Source organism: Nansenia antarctica (assembly GCF_963989245.1).
Source record: "Nansenia antarctica genome assembly, chromosome: 7".
Classification (NCBI taxonomy): domain Eukaryota; kingdom Metazoa; phylum Chordata; class Actinopteri; order Argentiniformes; family Microstomatidae; genus Nansenia; species Nansenia antarctica.
Window position 1 is genome coordinate 65,213,766 of NC_137677.1, and position 22,643 is coordinate 65,236,408.

The window sequence follows — 22,643 nt, forward strand, 5'->3', positions numbered from 1 at the left end:
CGCAGTAGTGACGTTTACAAAAATAAGCAAGCAACGTTATCATCGGGTTGTTATTGTTTCTCTGCTTGGCAACAACTGATATCGACTCAGTCACTCAACTCTGACTTAACCCCCATTGTGTCTGTAATCTAAAGATCGGGACAAAAGCCAAACGGGTTTCAATCAAAGACATTTTTGGACCCATTTGGGACCAATTTTGGACCAATTTTTGGACCAAAAGACCAATGCGATGGGTGCCGGACGGAGCTTAGAGGAGGCAGAGAGGGAGCCCCTTCTTGTCCCTTCTCATGCCCAGACTGAGAGCCACATCCAGACCCCCGTGTTCAGCAGGGTGTACGGGAGGAGATGGGTGGTGCTGACCGTGTTCTCCCTGCTGGGCTTCATGCAAGGTACAGCACAGTGTTTTATTTGTATAGTATAGTAGTATAGTATAGTAGTATAGTATAGTGGATAGTGTAGCCCTATCCCTGCTGGGCTTCATGCAAGGCAGGTTTCATTTCAAATAGCCTTTATTTATGTAAACCAGCTCTTTTTCCCTTCTTGTTTTTAGTATTTCTTTCCTAGCACCAGGGGAGCCCCCCCTCCCAAATGTCGTTGTATGGTACCTGTACTGTATCAATGACAATAAAGACCATTCATTCATTCAAACTGCGACACTTTAAATGAATGTGCAATAATACTATGTGCAATATGACAACCCTCGTGCACATAAGGTTCAGAGATAGGAATGTTAGGATATTTATAGCATAGCATAGAGTACAGCACAGTGTTTTATTGCAGTATAGTATAGTATAGTGGATATTGTATATAGCCTTTATGTATGTAAACCAGCTCTTTTCCCTTCTTGTTTTTAGTCTTTTTTCCTAGCACCAGGGGAGCCCCCCCTCCCAAATGTCGTTGTATGGTACCTGTACTGTATCAATGACAATAAAGACCATTCATTCATTCATTCATTCATTCATCACATGTCACTTCGACTATGCCGTAACATCATGGTACTATAGAACCACAAAGGCCCATAAAACAAGACTCCAGACAGCCCAAAATAAACTGGTTAGGCTTCTGCTAGGCCTCAACCCTAGGACACATCTAACCGCTGCTCATTTTTTGAGCCTTGATTGGCTACGAGTAGTTGACAGAGTGCAGCAGCTTGCACTGGGCCTGGTCTTCAAGATTCGCTACACCACAAAGACACCCAAGTACCTGTCAACATACTTCCAAAAAGTGAACAACGTCCACACATACAACACCAGAGGAAGCTCCACGAACCACGTTCAACCGCGTTGCACCACAAACAAGGGGTTAAACTCGTTTGCAAACTATGCAGTAAAAATGTGGAACGCCCTTCCTATAATCTTAAAGGAGTGCAAAACACTGCCCACCTTCAAAACCACTCTCAAAAAACATTTACAGGAGGCTGCAATCCGTAACTGGTCCCTCTAAATCAAAAATCAGATTAAAAGACCCGAACTACCCACTGTACATACTTTGTGTTTTGTCCCCCGCCCCCACCTGTGGTGTATGTCCCCACCTGTCCTACCCGCTGTACATACCTGATGTTTTGTTGTATTGTTCTTCCCATGATGGATGTATTTTTATCTTGTAGATAGTAATAGTTATTTGTCTGTATTATCTTGTAGATAGTACTAGTTTGTTTTGTCGGTCTTACATGTAACGATGAATTGAGAATCAAGGACCCCAATTGAAATAAGCCAGTGGCTTTCTTGGGTTTTTATCCTGTTAGTTGACCTTGTATGTAATATGTACTTTCATGTACCTACTTCTGCAAATCTTCTAATAAAGTTTTCAATCAATCAATCAATCATCATTCAAGGCATGGTGTGGAACACGTGGGGCCCCATCCAGAACTCCGCCAAGCACGCCTTCGACTTTACCAAGTCTGACATCGCCCTGCTGGTGCTGTGGGGTCCCGTGGGGTACACCCCCTGGCTGCTGTTCATGTGGCTGATGGATAAGAAGGGTACGTGAGTTGGTTTGTTTTGCTCTGGTTTGTACACAATGTCCTACTGTGTTCAATGCATGTGTTGTTGAGGAGTTTTATGCAGAATAGGATTCTCCCAGGGGGGTTTTATAGGAGACATTTGCATGCTGGAGGCAGAGCTGTTGTTTACATGGAGATGATCATTCAGCCTGTAGAGATATACATATACATATAGAGATATACATATACATATAGAGATATACATATAGAGATATACATATACATTACCTATATGGATCAGCCAAGATGTGATCATCAGTTGCCGAGACCCCCAATCAGCCAAGAGAAAAAGGCATAATTTCCACAAAATAGGCCACCTTTATATGTTGATTTGAAGATGATCAAATAATGTAAGACAATTGCACCTCTGAAGAACAGTTTGACCTACTTTAGTAGTATTGTTAGTGTGCCTATTGATAAGCATAGATAAGATACCCCGAATATCATTTATAATCATTACTCAAGACTCAAGACTCAAGCCCAAGACATGAACATGATTGAGCCCTGAGAAAGTCATAGGCACACGTCAGGGGAGACTGGCAGAGGTAGAGGTAAATCGGGGGACGGGCTCATTGTGATGCATGGAATCCAATAAGTCATAGTTTGTTTGATTAATACCATTCCTCATTCTGTTCCATGCATTACAATGAGGTTTGATCTAATTTCTGCCAATTTCTACCTCCTCCACCAGCCTCCACTGGCAAATCATATATTAGCTCCAACCACTAAAACCAACATTATATTATTACACACCTAAGACAATGGCGTTGAACAACAAGCGAAACACTCATGTGTTCCCAGTGATAACCTCGAGCTGCTAAGTTATTAGGCTGCTCTCTTAGATTGCTTTCTCTGAACATAGGCTAATGTTTCTGTCTATTCGGATTTCCCATTGTACCACGTTTTCTGTTTTGAGTGATGATTGTCTAACTCACACTCAACTTCTTCCTGGAAGAAAGGGTGTCTGCTGCTGTGGAATTTTGCTGGGGGCCACTTCAGTGTTCAGATCGTGAAACCCACTATGTTAACCAGCAGCATAGTAGAGTGCCAATAGGCAGGCAGTTAAAATCACACTGTCTCACCGCACGCCGGAGTAGCACCGCAAGCCCCGTGACGACAAGTGTTACAGACTTGTGCTAACACCAACAAAACCAGTTTGCCAGCATCACCTGATTGGAAACACCCACCAAGGACAGTTAAAGTGTGCTTTACGAGGCCGTGAGCAACGTCATGTCTGTCAGAAGGGCTAGGGTTAGGGTTCAGGAGAGAGTTACTAGGACAATGTTATGACACCAATACGTTTGAAGGATGAGAGAAATGGCTATGGGGGGTTATATAATCAGAACAAATGTCAAGGCATTGTTTTATTGAGGCTATGTGGTTTATGGAGGGGATGTATAGCCCAGCGGATCATTGGTTTAACAACGTGACAGCGTATCCTCATACGTGCGGCTGTGTCCGGAGTGTCCCATAAACTGACTAACAGAGCGGCGTCCCTTTCGATGAAACTCAACCGTCAAGTTCTCCTTCTGAGTCAGGGATCTGTAGAAATACAGAAGTCCATAAAACCCGCTTAGAAAGTGGGTTAAACGGCAGTGGGATTTCCTCAATGGAGTAGAGGTAGCCTAGTAGAAGTAGTAGTAGTAGTAGTAGTAGTTTTTTATTTTTTTAAATATTTTTTGAGTGGGGCAGTCCCACTCATATTTTTCATTGTATTGGATAGATGTAGTGAAGACAGACAGGAAAGTAAGGAGAAGAAGGGAGAGAGGGCATGTCAGCAGGGCATGGGCCGGATTTGAACCCATGCTGACATGGGCATATGTGTGGACTGTAGACCACGGTGCTAGACCACTGGACCACCCCAGGCCACAGTAGTAGTAGTTTTAGTAGTATTTGTGGTATTAGCAGCAGTACAGTAGTAGTAGTAGGATAGTAGTAGTAGTAGCCTAGTAAAAGTATTAGTAGAGACGATGTGTCTTTGGGGTTTAAGGATGTACCCAGCCTCCTGCCCCAGCAAAGCCCCGTCTTGGTGGGGGAATGTGCTGTGTTGCCCCTGGGGTTCATACTTCTGTTAGAAAACGCCTCTGATCCTGTCCGCCTGTGCTGCATCTGATCCAGCCATGCAGTACCATCTCCTGTACCATCTCCTGCTGTAATGCAGCTAAGTTTAGCACATAGGCTACATGTGCACATAGGCTACACGTGCACATAGGCTACACGTGCACATAGGCTACACGTGCACATAGGCTACACGTGCACATAGGCTACACGCTGATGGTGGCAGGACCGCTCAGAGAAAGTCTGATAAAGTACACATCTGACTTAGTCTGATAAAGTACACACTTTTTAAGTCAACAATGATGCACAGCCTCAAAGTTCTGCCAGCAGTTAATTTTTATTCAGTTATTTTTTTTCTGAGTGGGGCAGTCCGACTCACATTTGAATGAATGAATGAATGAATGAAAGCTTTATTTCGAACATGTGAAAAAAGAAATAGTTATAAAAAAAAATAAAAAAAACGATTTACTTAACATCAAATCAAATCAAATCAAATTTTATTTGTATAGCGCATTTCTTACAAGATGCAACTCAATGCGCTTCACACAATGAAAATGTTCAGTCAATCAGTCAATCAATCAATCAATACTGACAGAGCCGCGAGCAGGCAAAAGTAAAAAACCTGTATACTATGTAGCCAGGAAAAAATTCCCTTGCAGCCCTCTACCAATAGAGCGACTACTAGCCAGTTTGCTTACCAGTACCCAGCGGTCCCCCAGGGGAGGCCAGGACCACCGGCACAAAGCAAGCAAGCAAGGGCAAAAACCTGTACACCATGTATCCAGGAAAAATTCCTTGCATATTATCGGCGTACACACTGTCCATAAATTTTGTGTTGTATTTACATCGTTCTGCATCCAGTATGGTCACAGGTCCTGCCAAAAGAGGAACTTAAGCACAGTTATAATGCAACAACACAATAGAGACAGTAAAGATGACAGCAATACAACCTGATGGTGGTCCTGGTACACTCTTGTACCGGTTCCAGTACTGCTCTAGGTGCTATTTGGAGCTGACAGTGCCTCATCAGCACCCGGGTCCATTTTCCTGTCAATACAAATCTCAAAAACACGAGTATGGTGTAGTGGCCTAGTGATCCTAGTTCTATAATGTCCAATGTCTCCCTTAGTATCAAAAGGCGACATTGAATAAGTAGGTTTTGAGGTCACGCTTAAAAATGTCCTGAGTTTTAGACAACCTCAGGCCCTCAGGTAGGGTGTTCCACAATCTAGGAGCATATATGCTAAAAGCTGATCCTCCAAATCTCTTTGTCCTAGCCTCTGGCACTATTAAAAGTTCCGTGCCACTAGACCGTAAGGGTCTAGCTGGTGTGTATCTTATGAGCATGTCCACCATGTAATTGGGTGCATCACAGTGAAGTGATTTATAAACAAGTAAAAGGATCTTGAAGTCTATTCTATGACTGACAGGGAGCCAGTGTAGTGATCTCAAGACAGGTGTGATGTGCGCTCTCCGTTTGGTCCTAGTAAGGACACGAGCAGCAGCATTTTGAACCATTTGTAGTCTATTTATCATTTTTTTGGGGAGACCTGTCAGGAGAGCATTACAGTAATCTAGCCTACTAGTAACAAACGCATGCATTAATTTTTCAGTGTCTGCCTGGGAGAGAAATGATTGTACCTTAGTGATGTTTCTTAGATGGTAGAAGGATGTTTTAATAGTGTTATTTATATGAGTTTCAAAATTTAGATCTGGGTCAATTATGACACCAAGATTCCTGGCCTGACACTTAGTGTTAAGAGCTAGTGTTTTCAAGTGTGCAGATAATTTCTCTCTCCCAGTTTTCTCGCCAATGATCAATACCTCTGTTTTTTCTTGATTGAGTTGGAGAAAGTTTTGTGTCATCCAAATATTAATATCGGCAATACAGTCTATCAGGTGGTCGATCATCTTGTAGTCGTTGGGAGTTACTGAGATATAAAGCTGAGTGTCGTCAGCATAGCTGTGGTAGTTAACGCTATGCTTCTTGATAACAGAACTGAGGGGTAGCATGTATAGGCTAAAAACATGTCCGAAAAGGAGTAGGAAGAAGCATAAGCTTATTTAATCCTACCCCTTTTATTAGACAGATACAGCGAAGACAGACAGGAAAGTAAGGAGAAGAAGGGAGAGATGTCAACAGGGCATGGGGCCGGATTCTAACCCATGCCGACATGGGCATGTGTGTGCACTGTAGACCGCGGTGCTAGACCACTGGACCACCCCAGGCCACCACATCTGACTTTTTAAGTCAACAATGATGCACAGCCTCAAAGTTCTGCCGGCAGTTAATTTTGGCGGACCAGAGGGCCGTAGGGTTATTACGTACGCTTCAGTTTGAAAATTGTGAATGCGATCAAATATAGGACACGTTTTGTTAATCAAGTTATTTCCTCAATGTTTGAAAACTTCTCTTATTTATAGGATGCTATCCTCATCTCTCTCAAAGTCTGAAGTTGCATATTTTGTGGTGTTATTATACATATTTATTATATGTAGGCCAAGCCAGAGAGTGGCAGCCCCAAATACTGGTAGAGAATTTCGAAACGTCTGATTGACAGGTGACACTGACTGAACAGCTCTACACAGGAACAGAAATTGCTGTGCACTCCTCTTTAGGTATACAGCTGTTAATGCCCACATCCTCAATCACTATTCTGAATGGACTCCTTCCTTGTTTGGTCGCCTGATCTCATCTGATCTCAAAAGAAGAGATTTGGTGAGGCTGCATTCTCATTTTATGCTCCAGATTGTGTCTCACTGCCAGTTTACATTAGGGATGCAACCTCAGCACATATGTTCAAGTCAAGACTAAAAACACATCTTTTTAATATTGCCTTTAAATTACTAAATAATTAAATTAAGATGATAAAAACCCATCCTTTTAATATTGCCTTTAAATGACTAAATAATTAAATTAAGATGATAAAAACCCATCCTTTTAATATTGCCTTTAAATGACAAAATAATTAAATTAAGATTATATAGGCTAATGATTAAAGCACTTTGAGCTGCAATGTTTGCAGGAAAAGTACTATACAAATAAAGTTATTATTATTATTATTATTATTATTATTATTATTATTATCTGCTTGGAATGTCAATGTATTTCTCACGTTTGCACTTGCATCGATTTCCCCTCTTTTCTTTGTGAACGTAGCTGGTCTGGATGTTGCACATGTATATTCATATCGTGGTATGGACAGGCCTGGTTGTAGGAGATATTGTGAAGCCTGATTGTGTAACCTAGCCTCTCTCTGTCGTGTGGACACATCAGAAGACTGAACAGGAGAGAGTTCCCTGAAATGAAGGTCATGTGGCTGAAACTGAGAATAAAGACAGGAAGCTGGCTTTGTGTGGTGTGTGTATCTGTGTGTGTCTGTGTGTGTCTGTGTGTGTGTGTGTGTGTGTGTGTGTGTCTGTGTGTGTGTGTGTGTGTGTGTGTGTGTGTCTGTGTGTGTGTGTCTGTCTGGGGGTTAAACTGAGGAGGAAATATGACTCATATGTAGAGTAATGTCTAGAATGTGACACCTGACCTCCACCTCGTCTTCCCCACCCCTACCCCACCTCTCCTCCCCACCCCTACCCCCCCTCCCCTCCCCATCTCCCTACTCCCACCCCTCCACCCCCACCCCTACCCCACCTCTCCTCTCCATCTCCCTCCCCACCCCTACCCCCCCTCCCCTCCCCATCTCCCTACTCCCACCCCTCCTCCCCCACCCCTACCCCACCCCTCCACCCCCACCCCTACCCCACCTCTCCTCTCCATCTCCTCCCCCACCCCTACCCCACCTCCCTACCCACCTCCCTACCCCCCCTCCCCTCCCCATCTCCCTACTCCCACCCCTCCTCCCCCACCCCTACCCCACCCCTACCCCACCTCTCCTCTCCATCTCCCTCCCCACCCCTACCCCACCCCTCCACCCCTACTCCCACCCCTCCACCCCCACCCCTACCCCCCCTCCCCTCCCCACCCCTACTCCCACCCCTCCACCCCCACCCCTACCCCACCTCCCCCCCCACCTCCCTGCTCCCCTTCTACACTGCAGGTCTGCGGGCGGCCCTGCTGCTGTCAACCTTCTTCATGTTGGTGGGGGCCACGATGCGGAGCGTTCCCGTTGGAGAGCCAGCACTGAGACGATGGTGAGACTCTTTTTACTTTTTTCATTTAAAAAAATGTTGGCATTTAGCAGATGCCTTATTCCAAAGCGACTTACAATCAATACATTTGAATACTAAGCAAGTGAATCATCAATCCACCAGTCGTAGCAGGAAGAGTAATCCAGCTCAGGCCCGGGGCCATTGATAGAAGGAAAAACCTTCTTCTAAACCTAGGCTTTTTATTTTATTTTTTATTTTTTATTATTTAGACACTGGAGAAACAGAGAGACAGTACAAGGGGGGCAATATAAGTTTTTAGGGGACACAGTAGAGGGGAAAAGCGGGTGTCTTCAGGAGACGCAGTGCTGGGGGGGCAGTAGAAGTCTCAGGAGGAGCAGTTAAGGTGTAACCTGAGGAGATGGAGGTCTTCAGTCTACGACGGAAGATGGGTAGTGATTTCATACAGGGTCTTTGGGCCTTAAGTATGTTTGGTGAAAAGAAATGTTGTGTGTTAAACTAACGCTGCTATTCCCTCAAGCCTAAATGTGTTACGTTACAGACTGACACACTGCTTAAGATCGATGCAGGCTTTGTCTTGGGCCTTGTGTTCAACGACAGGACATGTTGGGGGTTAAAGGTCATTTATGTGACCTTGTCATCAGCTAGATCATGTGTCATGTTTGTAATAAGCCACATTGTTGTGTTGCTGTGGCTTTAATTATATGTCCTCCGCTTACAACCGGCCCCGCAAAAGTGTTGTGTATCACACTTGCCGATATGTGAACACCTATGGAAATGTCCTGGCAGACAGACTGACATTTTCTTTTATCCCATTGCAATTTTTAAGGAGGCAAGAAAGGAAGGAAAAGCCTGTCTTGTCGAACATATTTGTGATGAATGGAAACGTTTTCCAGAATCGCTGGTTTTCAAAGTTGTTATTGTCGTATTGAGCTGTCGTCGTATCGTCACAGTTCCTGTTTCGTCTGCCTCACGACGGGCGAAGCCCCGCAGTAGCGCTGAGGTGCGGTGTGTTTGCTCCTGTAGATTAGGATTCGATTTAGATGGATGCATTGTGTGAATCGCTCTCCTCTGTTCCCCCCTTTACCTCCTCCTTCTCCTCTACCCTCCCTTATCAGCTAGACGGAAGCTTTTCTTCCACAACCAACACAGAAAACGACATGAAAAGAGACGATTATCCAGAGTCCGTTTTAGCATTGGGCATTTTAAATATACCAGTATGTTTCTTCAGCCTTCTAACAAGAATATTCTGACGGAAGGGTAAAGGCAAGGTCATCAATTACGTAACGTTGGATATAAAAAGTCATTTCGTTAAGTTTCTCCCTTTGTTAATCTACCATATATTTCGTATTAGGCTCCATAATGAGCTCGATACAGATGATACATTATTATGGGGTTTCAATTGAGAGAGAAAATTGCGTTTTTCCTTAATGAGGTGTATAGCAGCCAATTTCACCCCCCCCTGAATTTATGGGGGTGTTAGGTTTTCTGGTTTTCTGATTTGGGCTTCTAAAGGCCAGGTGAAAAAACTCATTGTTCTCTAACGCAAATTCTCTCTGTCTGATGGCTCTAAAAATGAGGGTCGTTCTTTACATTTATTGCAATATTGGTACAGAGGAAAAAGCACAGAAAAAGGGCAAGGCTCCTCATTTTTCGCAGGGGAAACTCCGAAAATGAGAGTCATGATTCCTTCATTATAGCAACCGTCCTTAGCAACAGGCTAATTGAACGTTGGATATGTCCCCGGGTTTGCAGAGAAAAGTCATCTTTTCAACACCCAGGCAGTGTCCTCACCCTCAATGCACTTCCATAAACAAACTCCTATGAACTCTCAACCAGTGTTCAGTGTTGGCAGGCTTTTTAGTCACCCCAATTATTTTAGTCTAGCCTCTATCGTCATCGATGAAAACTCAACTCGTTTTTTGTGGACTGAAACTGCACTGGAATGTTTTCAGTTTTCATCAACTGGAACTGGACTGGAACTAAGAAAAAATGGAGGTGACTTGGTGTGACTAGAACTGGTGTGCATCTTCATCTAAACACCAAAGGCTAAGTGACTAAAAAGCCTGCCAGAATTAACACTGCCCCCATTCAACCTACTACACACCATTCTACCTACATTTCTTTACATTTATATTTTTGGCATTTAGCAGACGCCTTATTCCAAAGCGACTTACAATCGATACATTTGACTAAGCAAGTGAATCATCAATCCACCAGTCGTAGCAGGAAGAGTAATCCAGCTCAGGCCCGGGGCCATTGGCAGTCTCTGTGCTAGAAGGAAAAACCTTCTAAACCTAGGTTTCTTTTTTTTCTTTTTTATATTTAGACACTGGAGAAACAGAGAGACAGTACAAGGGGGGCAATAGAAGTTTTTAGGGACACAGTAGAGGGGAAAAGTGGGTGTCTTCAGGAGACGCAGTGCTGGGGGGCAGTAGATGTCTCAGGAGGAGCAGTTAAGGTGTAACCTGAAGAGATGGAGGTCTTCTGTCTACGACAGAAGATGGGTAGTGACTCTGCAGTTCTGACAGCCATGGGAAGCTCATTCCACCAGCGGGGAGCCAGTGTTTGAGATTGAGATTGATTGAGATAACGTTTATTGCCACTATGCATTACACATATAGGAATTTGCTTCGTCACCACAGCAAGTGCGTTTATACTTTTTTCACATGTCAAAAAACAGGACAACACAACAACAACAACACAGGACAGACAACAGTGCATTGGATAGTGCGGTATAAAGTAAAGTGCAGTGCAGAGTTTTTACAGTGTTGTGAAGAGACGTGATCGGGCTGCATGACTGCCGTGTTGGTGTAGAGGTGGTGGGGCTAGTCGGCCTACCTACTGCACCTATACTTCAGAAGACAGCTGAGGAAGGCACGAAACCCATCCCTGTGTTGGGCTCTGTCATGTGAAGCTGACCTGGCACTGGCAGTAACCTTGTTCAGGGGTCACAGCATTACAAAAACATCTACCCATAATTGTGGTGTTTTTATTTTATTTAATTTTATTTCTTTACAGTGACAAGATTTGATGACAGGAGCGTTTGTACTCTTTGAGGAACGCCCGGTCACGCTCTGCGGCGCACAGGGTGCAACGAGAGAGCCTGTTGTGGCGGAGAGAAACATTTATTGGCGAGACAGACAGAGATATATTATGGGCTGTAGGGAATGCCAACAGCACTCCTAGGCAGTATTTCCGCCGGTCGGTCGTATAATATCAGGTTTCAGCGCCGCTCGCTCTGTGATTTGCCGTGGCGTATGATAAAGTGGCGATACCTTTCGAGTTGTTACCCGACAACAATATTTACTGTAAGCTCTACGTTTGAGACGGCTGCTGCCTCGCTCACTCAATTAATCACTGACACGTTATGATGACATCATTCCTACAGGAGGAAGTAGCTTACAGTGCTAAACCTCTGTGTCCTTGTTGTTCCACTTAGAAGGTAGATCTCAATTATAATATACGATGTCGTAGGCCGTTCACGTTCACAGCCAGTTGCTTTTTATCCCAAGTGACTTACAGTGCAGTTAGCCTAGTCTAGTGTCACACGGACACTTTTATTACATACTACTATGGTCCGGGGGAGGCTGGTGGAGGCAGATAATCGGAGGACGGGCTCATTGTAATGTACGGAGCGGAATTAGGAAGGGTGTCACATGGAATGAGGAACGGTGTCAAACACGTGTGTGTGAGGTGTGTTTGGTACCGTTCCCGATTCCGTTCCGTATATTACAATGAGCCCCGTCCTCCCCCGTCCTCCCCCGATTTCCACCTCCACCTCCCTCACCCCCCCCCCCCCCCTGGCAACCCGTGCTGTTCCACATTTTATGGTTCCTGAGCAAGCACATTTGTGCGTTTAAACCATAAAGTGGATTTATGAAGTCTCCTAGCGGGCGTAAAGTGACCCATCATGTTGGAATGAGATAACCCGGGTCTCCCGCTGACCCGTGGTGGTTTCACAGAATACTTTATTGTATAACCGATCCGATGCATCGTCAAGATCCAGTATTTCCTGTATCAGTGTCATTCAGATTGGGGGTCTAGGATCAGATTTATCTGGCCGGTATCGAGTAGATAGATAGAGGGAATGAGCCAGACTATCTGATCCTGGCGATCCCCAAAATAATCCTTCTTAATCAATCCAGATAAAAGGTTTTGCATAATATACTCGGCCAAGTAAACTCCAATAGACTGAAGGACAGCTTCTACCACAGGGCCGTCAAGGCCCTGAACACAGAAAAGGCCTAAGTTCTGGGCCCAGGACAAGTCCGGACGGATTGTATGGCAGCTAGTGCTGAGGCACAAACATGTACATTTTCAAGCCTGCAAACTGTGACACTTTAAAAAAATGTGAAAAAATTGCCTGCAAACTGTGACACTTTAAAAAAATGTGAAAAAATACTTTCTTGTGAAATATGACAACCCTATTTGACTATCTGTGCAGTATAGTACAGTGGATTGTGTACATAGCCTCTATTGATGTAAACCAGCTCCTTATCTTCTTGTGATTTTATGCATCTATGCTTTTTCCAAAATGTGTTTCTTTTTCCTTTCTTAAACACCAGGGGAGCCTCCCCTCCTAAATTTCGTTGTTTGGTACCTGTACTGTAACAATGACAAATAAAGTCTATCTATCTAATAATCCTTCTGGAAGTGATTCCCTAAACCGCCAGCAGGGGTCACTCCTCCCATGCCAATTGTGTGTGTGTGTGGACTGTAGCGTAGCAAGCAGATGTTGTTAGATGGGTAGTGAGTGAGTGTGTGCTTGTTGTCATAAATATTTCTTCCTCTTTTTTTTGTATCTGAATTGAAACATCAGCGTACAGTGTGTGTGTGTGCAGAGGTGTGTGTGTGTGTGTGTGCAGAGGGGGCTATGATGGTGTGTGTGTGTGTGTGTGCAGAGGGGGCTACGATGGTGATTTAGATACTCTGCGCAGCGGAGAGAGGCCCTGCTGATCGAGAAGCTCCTGCTCTGTGCCGCTGCAGAGAGGAGTTCAAGGGCATCGCAGGAGCGATCAAACAGCCTTTGATTTCCAACCATGCCCCCCCCCCCACCCCACCGCCCCCCCCCGCCCTCCCTCCCCCCTCCCCACGCGCGCTGGATAAGAATGGCTGCTGTTGATTTAGAAACTGGAGGAGAGCTCCTCAGATACACCACACTGTACAGTCAGTCAGTCAGTTACAGTCAGTCCAGTCAGTCAGGAAGAACAATCCCTGTGTCATGTTCGATAAGCATATTTCTCTATTTATGCTATGCTCCTCATGCTTTATATCGTTGTATGTAGTAAACAACTTGTTCCCGGTTTGTTTTGAGCTCAATTATTGGAATCAAAGAGGGAAACATCTTCCTTTTCATGCTGTTGTTGTCAGCCTCGTAAACACTCTTATCGGAAACCGAGTTGTGTGTATGTGTGTGTGCGACACAGAGATCTGAGGAAGAGGAGGAGGAGGAGGAGGAGGAGGAGGAGGAGGAGGCGTGAGAGCAGCACAGAGAACGCAGCCCTGGCATCGCTGATGACTCTTGAATCAGAAGCTTGCATCCTCACACCCACCCAGCCATACAGACGTACGCTAATGACCCAACAATGGACGGTGATTAACGAGTCTCTCTCTCTCTCTCTCTCTGTGAGATCTCTTCAGCCCTCACTGATTGGCTAATGGATATGTGTCGCCGTGCCAACCGTGGCGGCATCATGCTGGTGATGACATCACCGTCACCGTGGCTGCGCTGCCTGTGCCACTGTCGGCGCATGTGTGACCGCTCTCTCTCTCTCTCTCTCCCTCTCTCTCTCTCTCTCTCTCCCCCTCTCTCTCTCTCTCTCTCCCTCTCTCCCTCTCTCCCTCTCTCTCTCTCTCTCTCTCTCCCTCTCACTCTCTCCCCTAACCTCCCCCCTCTCTCTCTCTCTCTCCCCTAACCTCCCCCCCCCTCTCTCTCTCTCTCTCTCCCCTAACCTCCCCCCCTCTCTCTCTCTCCCTCTCTCTCTCTCTCTCTCTCCCCTAACCTTCCCCCCTCTCTCTCCCTCTCTCTCTCTCTCTCTCTCTCTCTCTCCCTCTCTCTCTCTCTCCCCTAACCTCCCCCCCTCTCACTCCCTCTCTCTCTCTCTCTCCCTCTCTCTCTCTCTCCCCTAACCTCCCCCCCTCTCTCTCCCTCTCTCTCTCTCTCTCTCTCTCTCTCCCCTAACCTCCCCCCCCCCTCTCGCTCTCTCTCTCTCTCTCTCTCTCTTCCCTAACCTCCCCCCCTCTCTCTCCCTCTCGCGGCTGTCCCTCTCTGCCAGCCTAGCAGCATGCTGGTGCGTGGCTGGAGCCTAGCCTAGCAGGCCCGTGTCTGGCTGTGTACGCTGGGTTTGGTTCAGGATATTGAGATTCATTTACATTTTACATTTTTGGCATTTAGCAGACGGCCTTATTCCAAAGGGACTTACAATCGATACAATTTGACTAAGCAAGTGAATCAGAGATTCTTTCTGACACAGTTCATCCATACCATTTAGTTCATCTCTCTTTTTTGTTTCCTCTCCCTCTCTCTCCCTCTCTCTCTCTCTCTCCCCTAACCTCCCCCTGTCTCTCTCCCTCTCTCTCCCTTTCTCTCCCTCCCTCTCTCTCTCTCTCTCTCTCTCTCTCCTTCCCTCCTTCCCTCCCTCCCTCCCAGTCCATTCTGCGGTCAGGTTTCATATGAGGTCAATAAGGCTTTGGGTCTCTCATCCCGTTCTCTCTCTCTCTCTCATCCTGTTCTCTCTCTCTCTCTCATCCTGTTCTCTCTCTCTCTCATCCTGTTCTCTCTCTCTCTCTCCGACTTCATTATCGAGCAGATCATCATCAGGGATCCTCCCGTTCATTATCGAGAACATCTCCATCCCCCCCTCCCCCCCACCCCCCCACACCTCAATCTACGCTGTGTTCATCCGAAATCATTTCTCGTCGACGGACCATAGTTCGTTATCTGTTGTACGGAGTCTTAGAATGTTCGATTCAGAAGTCGGAGTTAGTATCTCCCAGGTCGTTATTAAGCAATGTGATGATAATGAGATGTCAGGAGAAAAAAAGAGAGGTGTCGATCGCCTCGTCACAGCCTATCGATCGGCTGTGTCTCAGGAGGTAGAGGCTGTGTCTCAGGAGGTAGAGGTTGTGTCTCAGGAGGTAGAGGCTGTGTCTCAGGAGGTAGAGGCTGTGTCTCAGGAGGTAGAGGCTGTGTCTCAGGAGGTAGAGGCTGTGTCTCAGGAGGGAGAGGCTGTGTCTCAGGAGGTAGAGGCTGTGTCTCAGGAGGTAAAGGCTGTGTCTCAGGAGGTAGAGTCTGTGTCTCAGGAGGTAGAGGCTGTGTCTCAGGAGGTAGAGTCTGTGTCTCAGGAGGTAGAGTCTGTCTCAGGAGGTAGAGGCTGTGTCTCAGGAGGTAGAGTCTGTGTCTCAGGAGGTAGAGGCTGTGTCTCAGGAGGTAGAGGCTGTGTCTCAGGAGGTAGAGGCTGTGTCTCAGGAGGTAGAGGCTGTGTCTCAGGAGGTAGAGGCTGTGTCTCAGGAGGTAGAGGCTAGTGGAGGTAGAGGCTGTATCTCAGGAGGTAGAGGCTGTGTCTCAGGAGGTAGAGCCGCCGTCTAATGATCGCAAGGTTGGCAGATCGGCGGTTCGAGCGCCAGCTGGTCACATGTCGTCACAAGTGTCCTTGGGCAAGACACTGAACCCCAAAAATTGCTCCCAGTGAGCGGGCCGGCTGGCGCCTTGCATGGCAGCTTGCCGCCATTGGTGTGTGAATGGGTGTGTGAATGGGTGAATGAGAGGCCGTTGTAAAGCGCTTTGGATAAAGGCGCTACTATATAAGTCAGTCCATTTACGTCGTCAGCGACGTAGGAAGGTCCGGGCTGTGTGTGGTGTGTGTGTGTGTCTGTGTGTGGTGACAGACCGCCGCAAAGCCTAAATGATCCATTCATTCCTTAATAACAAGGCCATTACGGAGGGATGTGAGGATGATGTAAAGTGAGGGGAACAGATGGACCGTTGGGATCGGGGGGGGGGGGAGAGGGGGGAGAGGGGGGGTGTCATGCAGGTGACATGCATCATTACCTGTTATCATCATCTGTTTGGCTTTATCCATATCACAGTCTAATCACGGTATGGCAGAGAGAGAGGGGGGGAGGACGGAGGGAGGGAGGGAGATGTAGGGAGAGAGGGAGGGAGGGAGAGGGAGGGAGGTAGGGAGGGGGAGGGAGGGAGCGAGGGAGAGGGAGGGAGAGATGTAGAGGGTGAGGTGGGGGAGATTAACAGGTCGTTCCAGGGAGAGCGGTGGCTCAGGAGGAGATGGGTAGATGATAAGCGACACCTCCATCGATCCGTCTCGTCAGCGGAGACGGGTCCTTGTCTGGCGGCGTGAGACGAGTTCTGGACGGGCAAGGTGGTTAGGCGCCCCGAGTCGGACCGGCTCAAAAGAGGTGGAAGAACATCAGTATTAGCAACGTTTTTTTTTTCGTTTTTTTTCTAATCAGTATTTTATTGAATTTTTCAATAAACACATTTTTCAATAAACACATTTCTTGACTTTTGTATAAGATGGTAACAATATCACCCAATAAGTCTTGCTGTCATCAAACAGAAATAATACAGAGAAAAGGACAAAATATAAAATAAAAATAAAAATAAAAATAAATAAAGCAGTGAAGCACCCATAGATTACATAGATTACATTCATCACTCATCCAATTTGTCAACTTCAGTCTTACTACCGACTAGCAATATATCCCAAGTACTAGCCTCCCCATGTTGCTGTGTATTGTTCAGTTCTGTCCATAGAACTGGACATTTGTTCGTATGATGCCACCTTTGCCAACTCCATAAGCCATTCAGTATTCGCAACGTTGTTCTCCTCCTCAAAACGAGGCTCAGTGAAGATGTCCAGGTTCCTGACACTAGTTTGTAGTCCTTGTGTAGCCCTGTGCAGCAGTCCTTATTGGACTAGTCCTTCTGTTATCATGGAGGTTAGCAACATTAACACTGATAAAGCTGCAGGTTAGAACCTCTCTCAGATCAGGTAGTGATGGGCTCATCAGATGTGTAGCCGCGCCTGTCAGAGAGGAGAGATAGATCGATACATAGCTGGGGGGGAGACTGTCTCTCCCTGCCTCCCTCCCTTCCTGCCCCCCCCCCTTCCCCTCAGAAAACGCTGTGGGTCAGTGAAAGACTGACCTCCTGCTCCCTGCCCTGCCCCCCCCCCCACCCCCCCCCCCCCCCCCTACCAGGCTATCTCTGATGAGGCTGGATGAGCAGTGCCTTTACTGAGCTCACAGACAATCAATCTGCCCTGCTCTCAATGGCCTCCCTCACACACACACACACACACACACACACACACACACACACACACACACAGACACACACACAGACACACACACACACACACACACACAGACACAGACACACACACAGACACACACACAGACTGACAGATAGACAGATTCGAGTTTCTTTAGTCTTAAAGTGCATTTCTTCACCATGGTGTCAACACACTATACATCATCCATAAATGAAAACATCATACATAAATGAAAACACAATAATCTCATCAGACAGACAGACAGACAGACAGACAGACACACACACACACACACACACACACACACACACACATACACACAGACTGACAGACACACAGACAGACACACAGACAGACAGACAGACACACAGACAGACAGACACTCACACACACAGACAGACAGACACACAGACAGACAGACAGACACACACACACAGACACTCACACACACAGACAGACACACAGACAGACACACAGACACACACACACACACACACACACACACACACACACACACACACACACACACACACACACACTCACACACACACACAGACAGACACACAGACACTCACACACACACAGACACACACACTAGGGATGGACGGTTTCCAATTATTGAAACCGAAAAACCGTCAGAGAGTAAAACCGCGGTTTTCCGGTTAACCGAAAAATACAGTTAAAAAAAAAAAAAAATTATGTAAAAAAAAAAAAAAAAAAAGAGCGCCAATTTCAAATAATTGAGCCCTACTGCTACAATACACTCATGTCGAACACCATTAAAACACCGTAAGCACAGTCGCAACACATTTAGGCTACTTAGTTTCACAAATATAAGTGGAAAGGCAGACTTTTGTAAGCTACACCATACATGAAAACACATGAACACTTAACACACCAGCTCCGCTGATCCAGGGTGCACGCCTGCACGGAAGATCATCTCTTGGAACAGCGTCTTCATTGAATGAACTGCTTTCTCAATATCTTGGTTCTTAGACAAAGTTTCAGCTGCTGCTCAATGTATTTAAATATTTGAATACTGCTCAATAATCACTGAAATATTAGACTTAGAATTATGCAGTGAACATACTTAAAGCTTTTCATAAAAACCACATGCCGCGAGACTGACTCGTCCTGAACTGTCGTAAGTCAATCAACAAAGAATGCCCCATCAAAATAAAAGTGCCCATGGTAGAGCTGTCAAAATAGAGCTTTCAAAATAAATGTACTAATACAGATAGAGATAAATACAGAACTACCTTTGCGTCACTAAGTGACCGCGTATCTTCTGAGACATGCGTTCTGTCATCACTTTCAGTAGCGCCTTCACACACAGTGGCGCTGTGCACAAACACTCTTGATCCGTATAGCTCTTGTTTTATTATATTGTGGTTTAGTAAATACTGCACTTGGAGTTACATTCAATGCATGATTTGTGCTATAGAACATAAATAAAGTTTGATTGATTGATATCAAATCAAATCACATTTTATTTCTATAGCGCATTTCTCACAAAAGTGACCCAATGCGCTTTACAGAGAGCAGCGAAAATGATCTTATTAAATGTAAGCGAGTAATTGTAAAAAAACTTTCCTATCTACCAATAACTGAAGGCAACTATCTTTCCCATAGAGTGATTCGTTACCCTTAAATATAATCCCAATTAGATATTAATCCTCAGTTATTCTTCACAACTGACCAAACCTCTCACTCATTGCGCGGCAGATTCAGACTGTATCATTGTTATTTTCACACACGACAAACATGTGACATGTTCCAGTTTTATTCTTATTCTATTTTATTCTTCTAAAAAAAAAAAAAAAAAAAAAAAAAAAAAAAAACGGTTTCAGACGGTTTTGATAAAAAACCGTTTCTATTTTTATAAACCCCGGTTTTCGGTTTAACCGAAAAACCGTCCATCCCTAACACACACACACACACACAGACAGACACACACACACACACACACACACACACACACAGACAGACACACAGACACACGCACACACACAGACAGACACACAGACACACAGAGCTGGGACACGGGAGAACACTCAGCCTGTTTATCCATTCACAGTGTGGCGGGGACCATGTTACAATCTCCGCTAGCATACGATGCAGAATGAAGCGCTCCGCTGGCTGTGCATCCTAAGTAGTGTATCTGTGTCTGTATCTGGATCTGCTGGGCTGAGACAGAGCCGGAGAGGAGAGGGAGGAGAGAGGGGGAGAGATGGTGCTTGTGCTCACTTTTATTCATGAATGTTCATATCACTCCTGTGCTTCTCCCAAGGATGTTTTTAACAGTGTGGCTGTGACTGGATTATATTTTCCCAAACCCGACTTGTATTTATTCATGTAAAAAAATAAATAAAAGAACCGGAGAAAAACGCTGAAGTCACTGAGGAACAACTTCCTGCCTTTCATCTGAGGAACGCTCTCGCTTTCGCTTTCGCTTTCGTTGGCGATCAGAGATAGTTACTCTGCGGTTACTAAATCGGGGCAGCCGAGCCGGCGTCTAATGATCGCAAGTTCGGCGGTTCGATCCCCCGCTGGCCCACGTGTTTCGAAGTGTCCTTGGGTAAGACACTGAAACCCCAAATTGCTCCCAGTGAGCGGGCTGCGTTCTCTGTGCTGCTCACGCCTCCTCCTCCTCCTCCTCCTCCTCCTCTGAATACTGAATCCAAGACAAATGCTGTCTGTTAGTCAGTGTCTCCTCTGAGACTCAACGTTAACTGGTAACATGGTCTCTCTCTCTCTCTCTCTTGTCTATACGTGTGTGACATCTGTGTGTGACATCTGTGTGTGACATCGTTTCTCTCCCTCCTCCTGTGTCTCTCCCTCCAGGTTGATCCACGGGGGTCAGCTCCTGAACGGCATGGCCGGTCCCACGGTGCTGAGCGCCGGGCCCCTCCTCTCCACCACGTGGTTCGCCCCGGACCAGCGCGCCACCGCCACCGCCATCGCCTCGCTGGTCAGCTACTTCGGCTCGGCGTCCTCCTTCGTGGTCGGCCCTCTGCTGGTCCCGGCCCCTAACGACACCCTGGTGACGGACCGCGGCGCGGCCCACGCCATCGCCCACGGCGACCACATCTTTGACCGGATCCAGCTGGTTCTGTATTTAGGTATGTATGAGGTAACATAGACACGGCTGTTCTAGTGTCAACTGTCACTGAGATCCAACTGTCACTTAGATCCAACTGTCACTTAGATCCAACTGTCACTTTCAAATTAACCTCAAGATTCCTGTATGTACCCTGGATGTGTCCTGACACATCATCAGAGCCTCTCGAGTCATACCGTGACGTTAGAATTATAAGGTTCTAGGATCTCAAATTTTATTTATTTTTTTAACATAATCTGATCCATTAGGTGTTTATTAATGCCTGTGTGGTGTTATTTTTAAAAATGTTTGACATTTTTGAGTTAGTAATTCATAAAATACAAAGGTTCCGTCTCACAGAACGTAATGGAATGTAAAAACATTGACGCTCAATATCTCTGAACTGCCCTAAACGGAGATAGAACCTTATCATTCTAAACAGAGATAGAACCGTATAGTTCTAAACAGAGATAGAACCTTATCATTCTATGCTCACGGTACGGGTCAGTCCCAGATGGTTTGTTAGAGCAGCTGGTGAAACCGGGTAACGAGTCGTCCGTCAACCGACCATGTGACTTCTGACTTTTATTCAGAAAAAAAATCTAAATAAATTCCTACGTTGTTGAAAATCAATGACACACACGTCGCTAGTCAAGCCAAACCATTGCAACGCGATGGATTCGGTGAGTAATCCCCCACTACTGTACATTCTAAATGTATATTTACATTTTTCATAATAAAAGTCTGAATGATTTGATCGGTTGCCGACATGTCCCCCCCGGTTTCACCTGGCTGCCGTAACATTGGGTGGATCGCAGTGGCAGACTCAGACTGTTTGAAGGGCAGGGGGGGCGAAAAGAAAAAAAGGGCACCTACTGCACAACATGGGACCCCATCAGTGCACATGTTCAAGTTTAGACCATTGGAAGGGCAGCCAATAGGGCACATCCTCTAATTTTGCCACTCAAAAGGGCACTTTAGTGCGACGTTTTTCAACTGTGGGGGCACATGGTCAAGTTTAGACCATTGGAGTAGCACCAATAGGGCACGTCCTCTCATTTTCGCCACTCAAAAGGGCACTTAAGAGAGACGTTTTTCAACCGTGGGGGCACCAGGAGGGGCGGTCGCGGCCCCTGCCCCCCCCCTGAGTCCGCCAGTGGTGGATGGGATACCCCCTCTCCAGGATACCCCCTCTCTCCAGGATACCCCCTCTCCAGGATACCCTCTCTCTCTCCAGGATACCCTCTCTCTCTCCAGGATACCCCCTCTCTCTCCAGGATACCCTCTCTCTCTCCAGGATACCCCCTCTCTCTCCAGGATACCCTCTCTCTCTCCAGGATACCCTCTCTCTCTCCAGGATACCCTCTCTCTCTCCAAAATACCCCCTCTCTCCAGGATACCCTCTCTCTCCAGGATACCCTCTCTCTCCAGGATACCCTCTCTCTCTCCAGGATACCCTCTCTCTCCAGGATACCCCCTCTCTCCAGGATACCCCCTCTCTCTCCAGGATACCCTCTCTCTCCAGGATACCCTCTCTCTCTCCAGGATACCCTCTCTCTCTCCAGGATACCCTCTCTCTCTCCAGGATACCCTCTCTCTCTCCAGGATACCCTCTCTCTCTCCAGGATACCCTCTCTCTCTCCAGGATACCCTCTCTCTCTCCAGGATACCCTCTCTCTCTCCAGGATACCCCCTCTCTCTCCAGGATACCCTCTCTCTCTCCAGGATACCCTCTCTCTCTCCAGGATACCCTCTCTCTCTCCAGGATACCCTCTCTCTCTCCAGGATACCCCCTCTCCTTCTCTTGTTGCCCAGAGAAACAATAACAACCCGATAACGTTGCTACATTTTAAACGTCACTGCGCATGTGCTGGACGGAAGTAGTTACAAATCTTGGAAACCGAAACCCTTTGTCGTCCATGTTGGGTCCATCCTTGGAATGGATTCCAAAGGCATTTCCCTACTAGGAGAGAGCCGGAATGGCGGCAGTTTCCTTGTTCTCTGTCCTTGGGAAAGCGGGTCACGTGAGCTTTGTTTACTTCCTCTGCAACGTGGGATGCGAGCAGAC

The 22,643-nt window shown here is 46.3% G+C and overlaps 1 protein-coding gene across 1 annotated transcript in view; it reads left to right on the forward strand.

Moving 5' to 3' along the window:
- Positions 1 to 229: 229 nt before the first annotated feature.
- slc49a4 (solute carrier family 49 member 4) overlaps positions 230 to 22,643 on the forward strand; it is a gene marked incomplete at both ends in the record, with an annotated part of 63,177 nt that continues 40,763 nt past the window's right edge. The window contains 4 exons of the mRNA XM_080537052.1: positions 230 to 389; positions 1,835 to 1,981; positions 8,110 to 8,203; positions 20,320 to 20,589. Of these exons, the coding sequence (XP_080393178.1) occupies positions 230 to 389; positions 1,835 to 1,981; positions 8,110 to 8,203; positions 20,320 to 20,589 (671 nt within the window). The remainder of the gene's footprint in view (positions 390 to 1,834; positions 1,982 to 8,109; positions 8,204 to 20,319; positions 20,590 to 22,643) is intronic.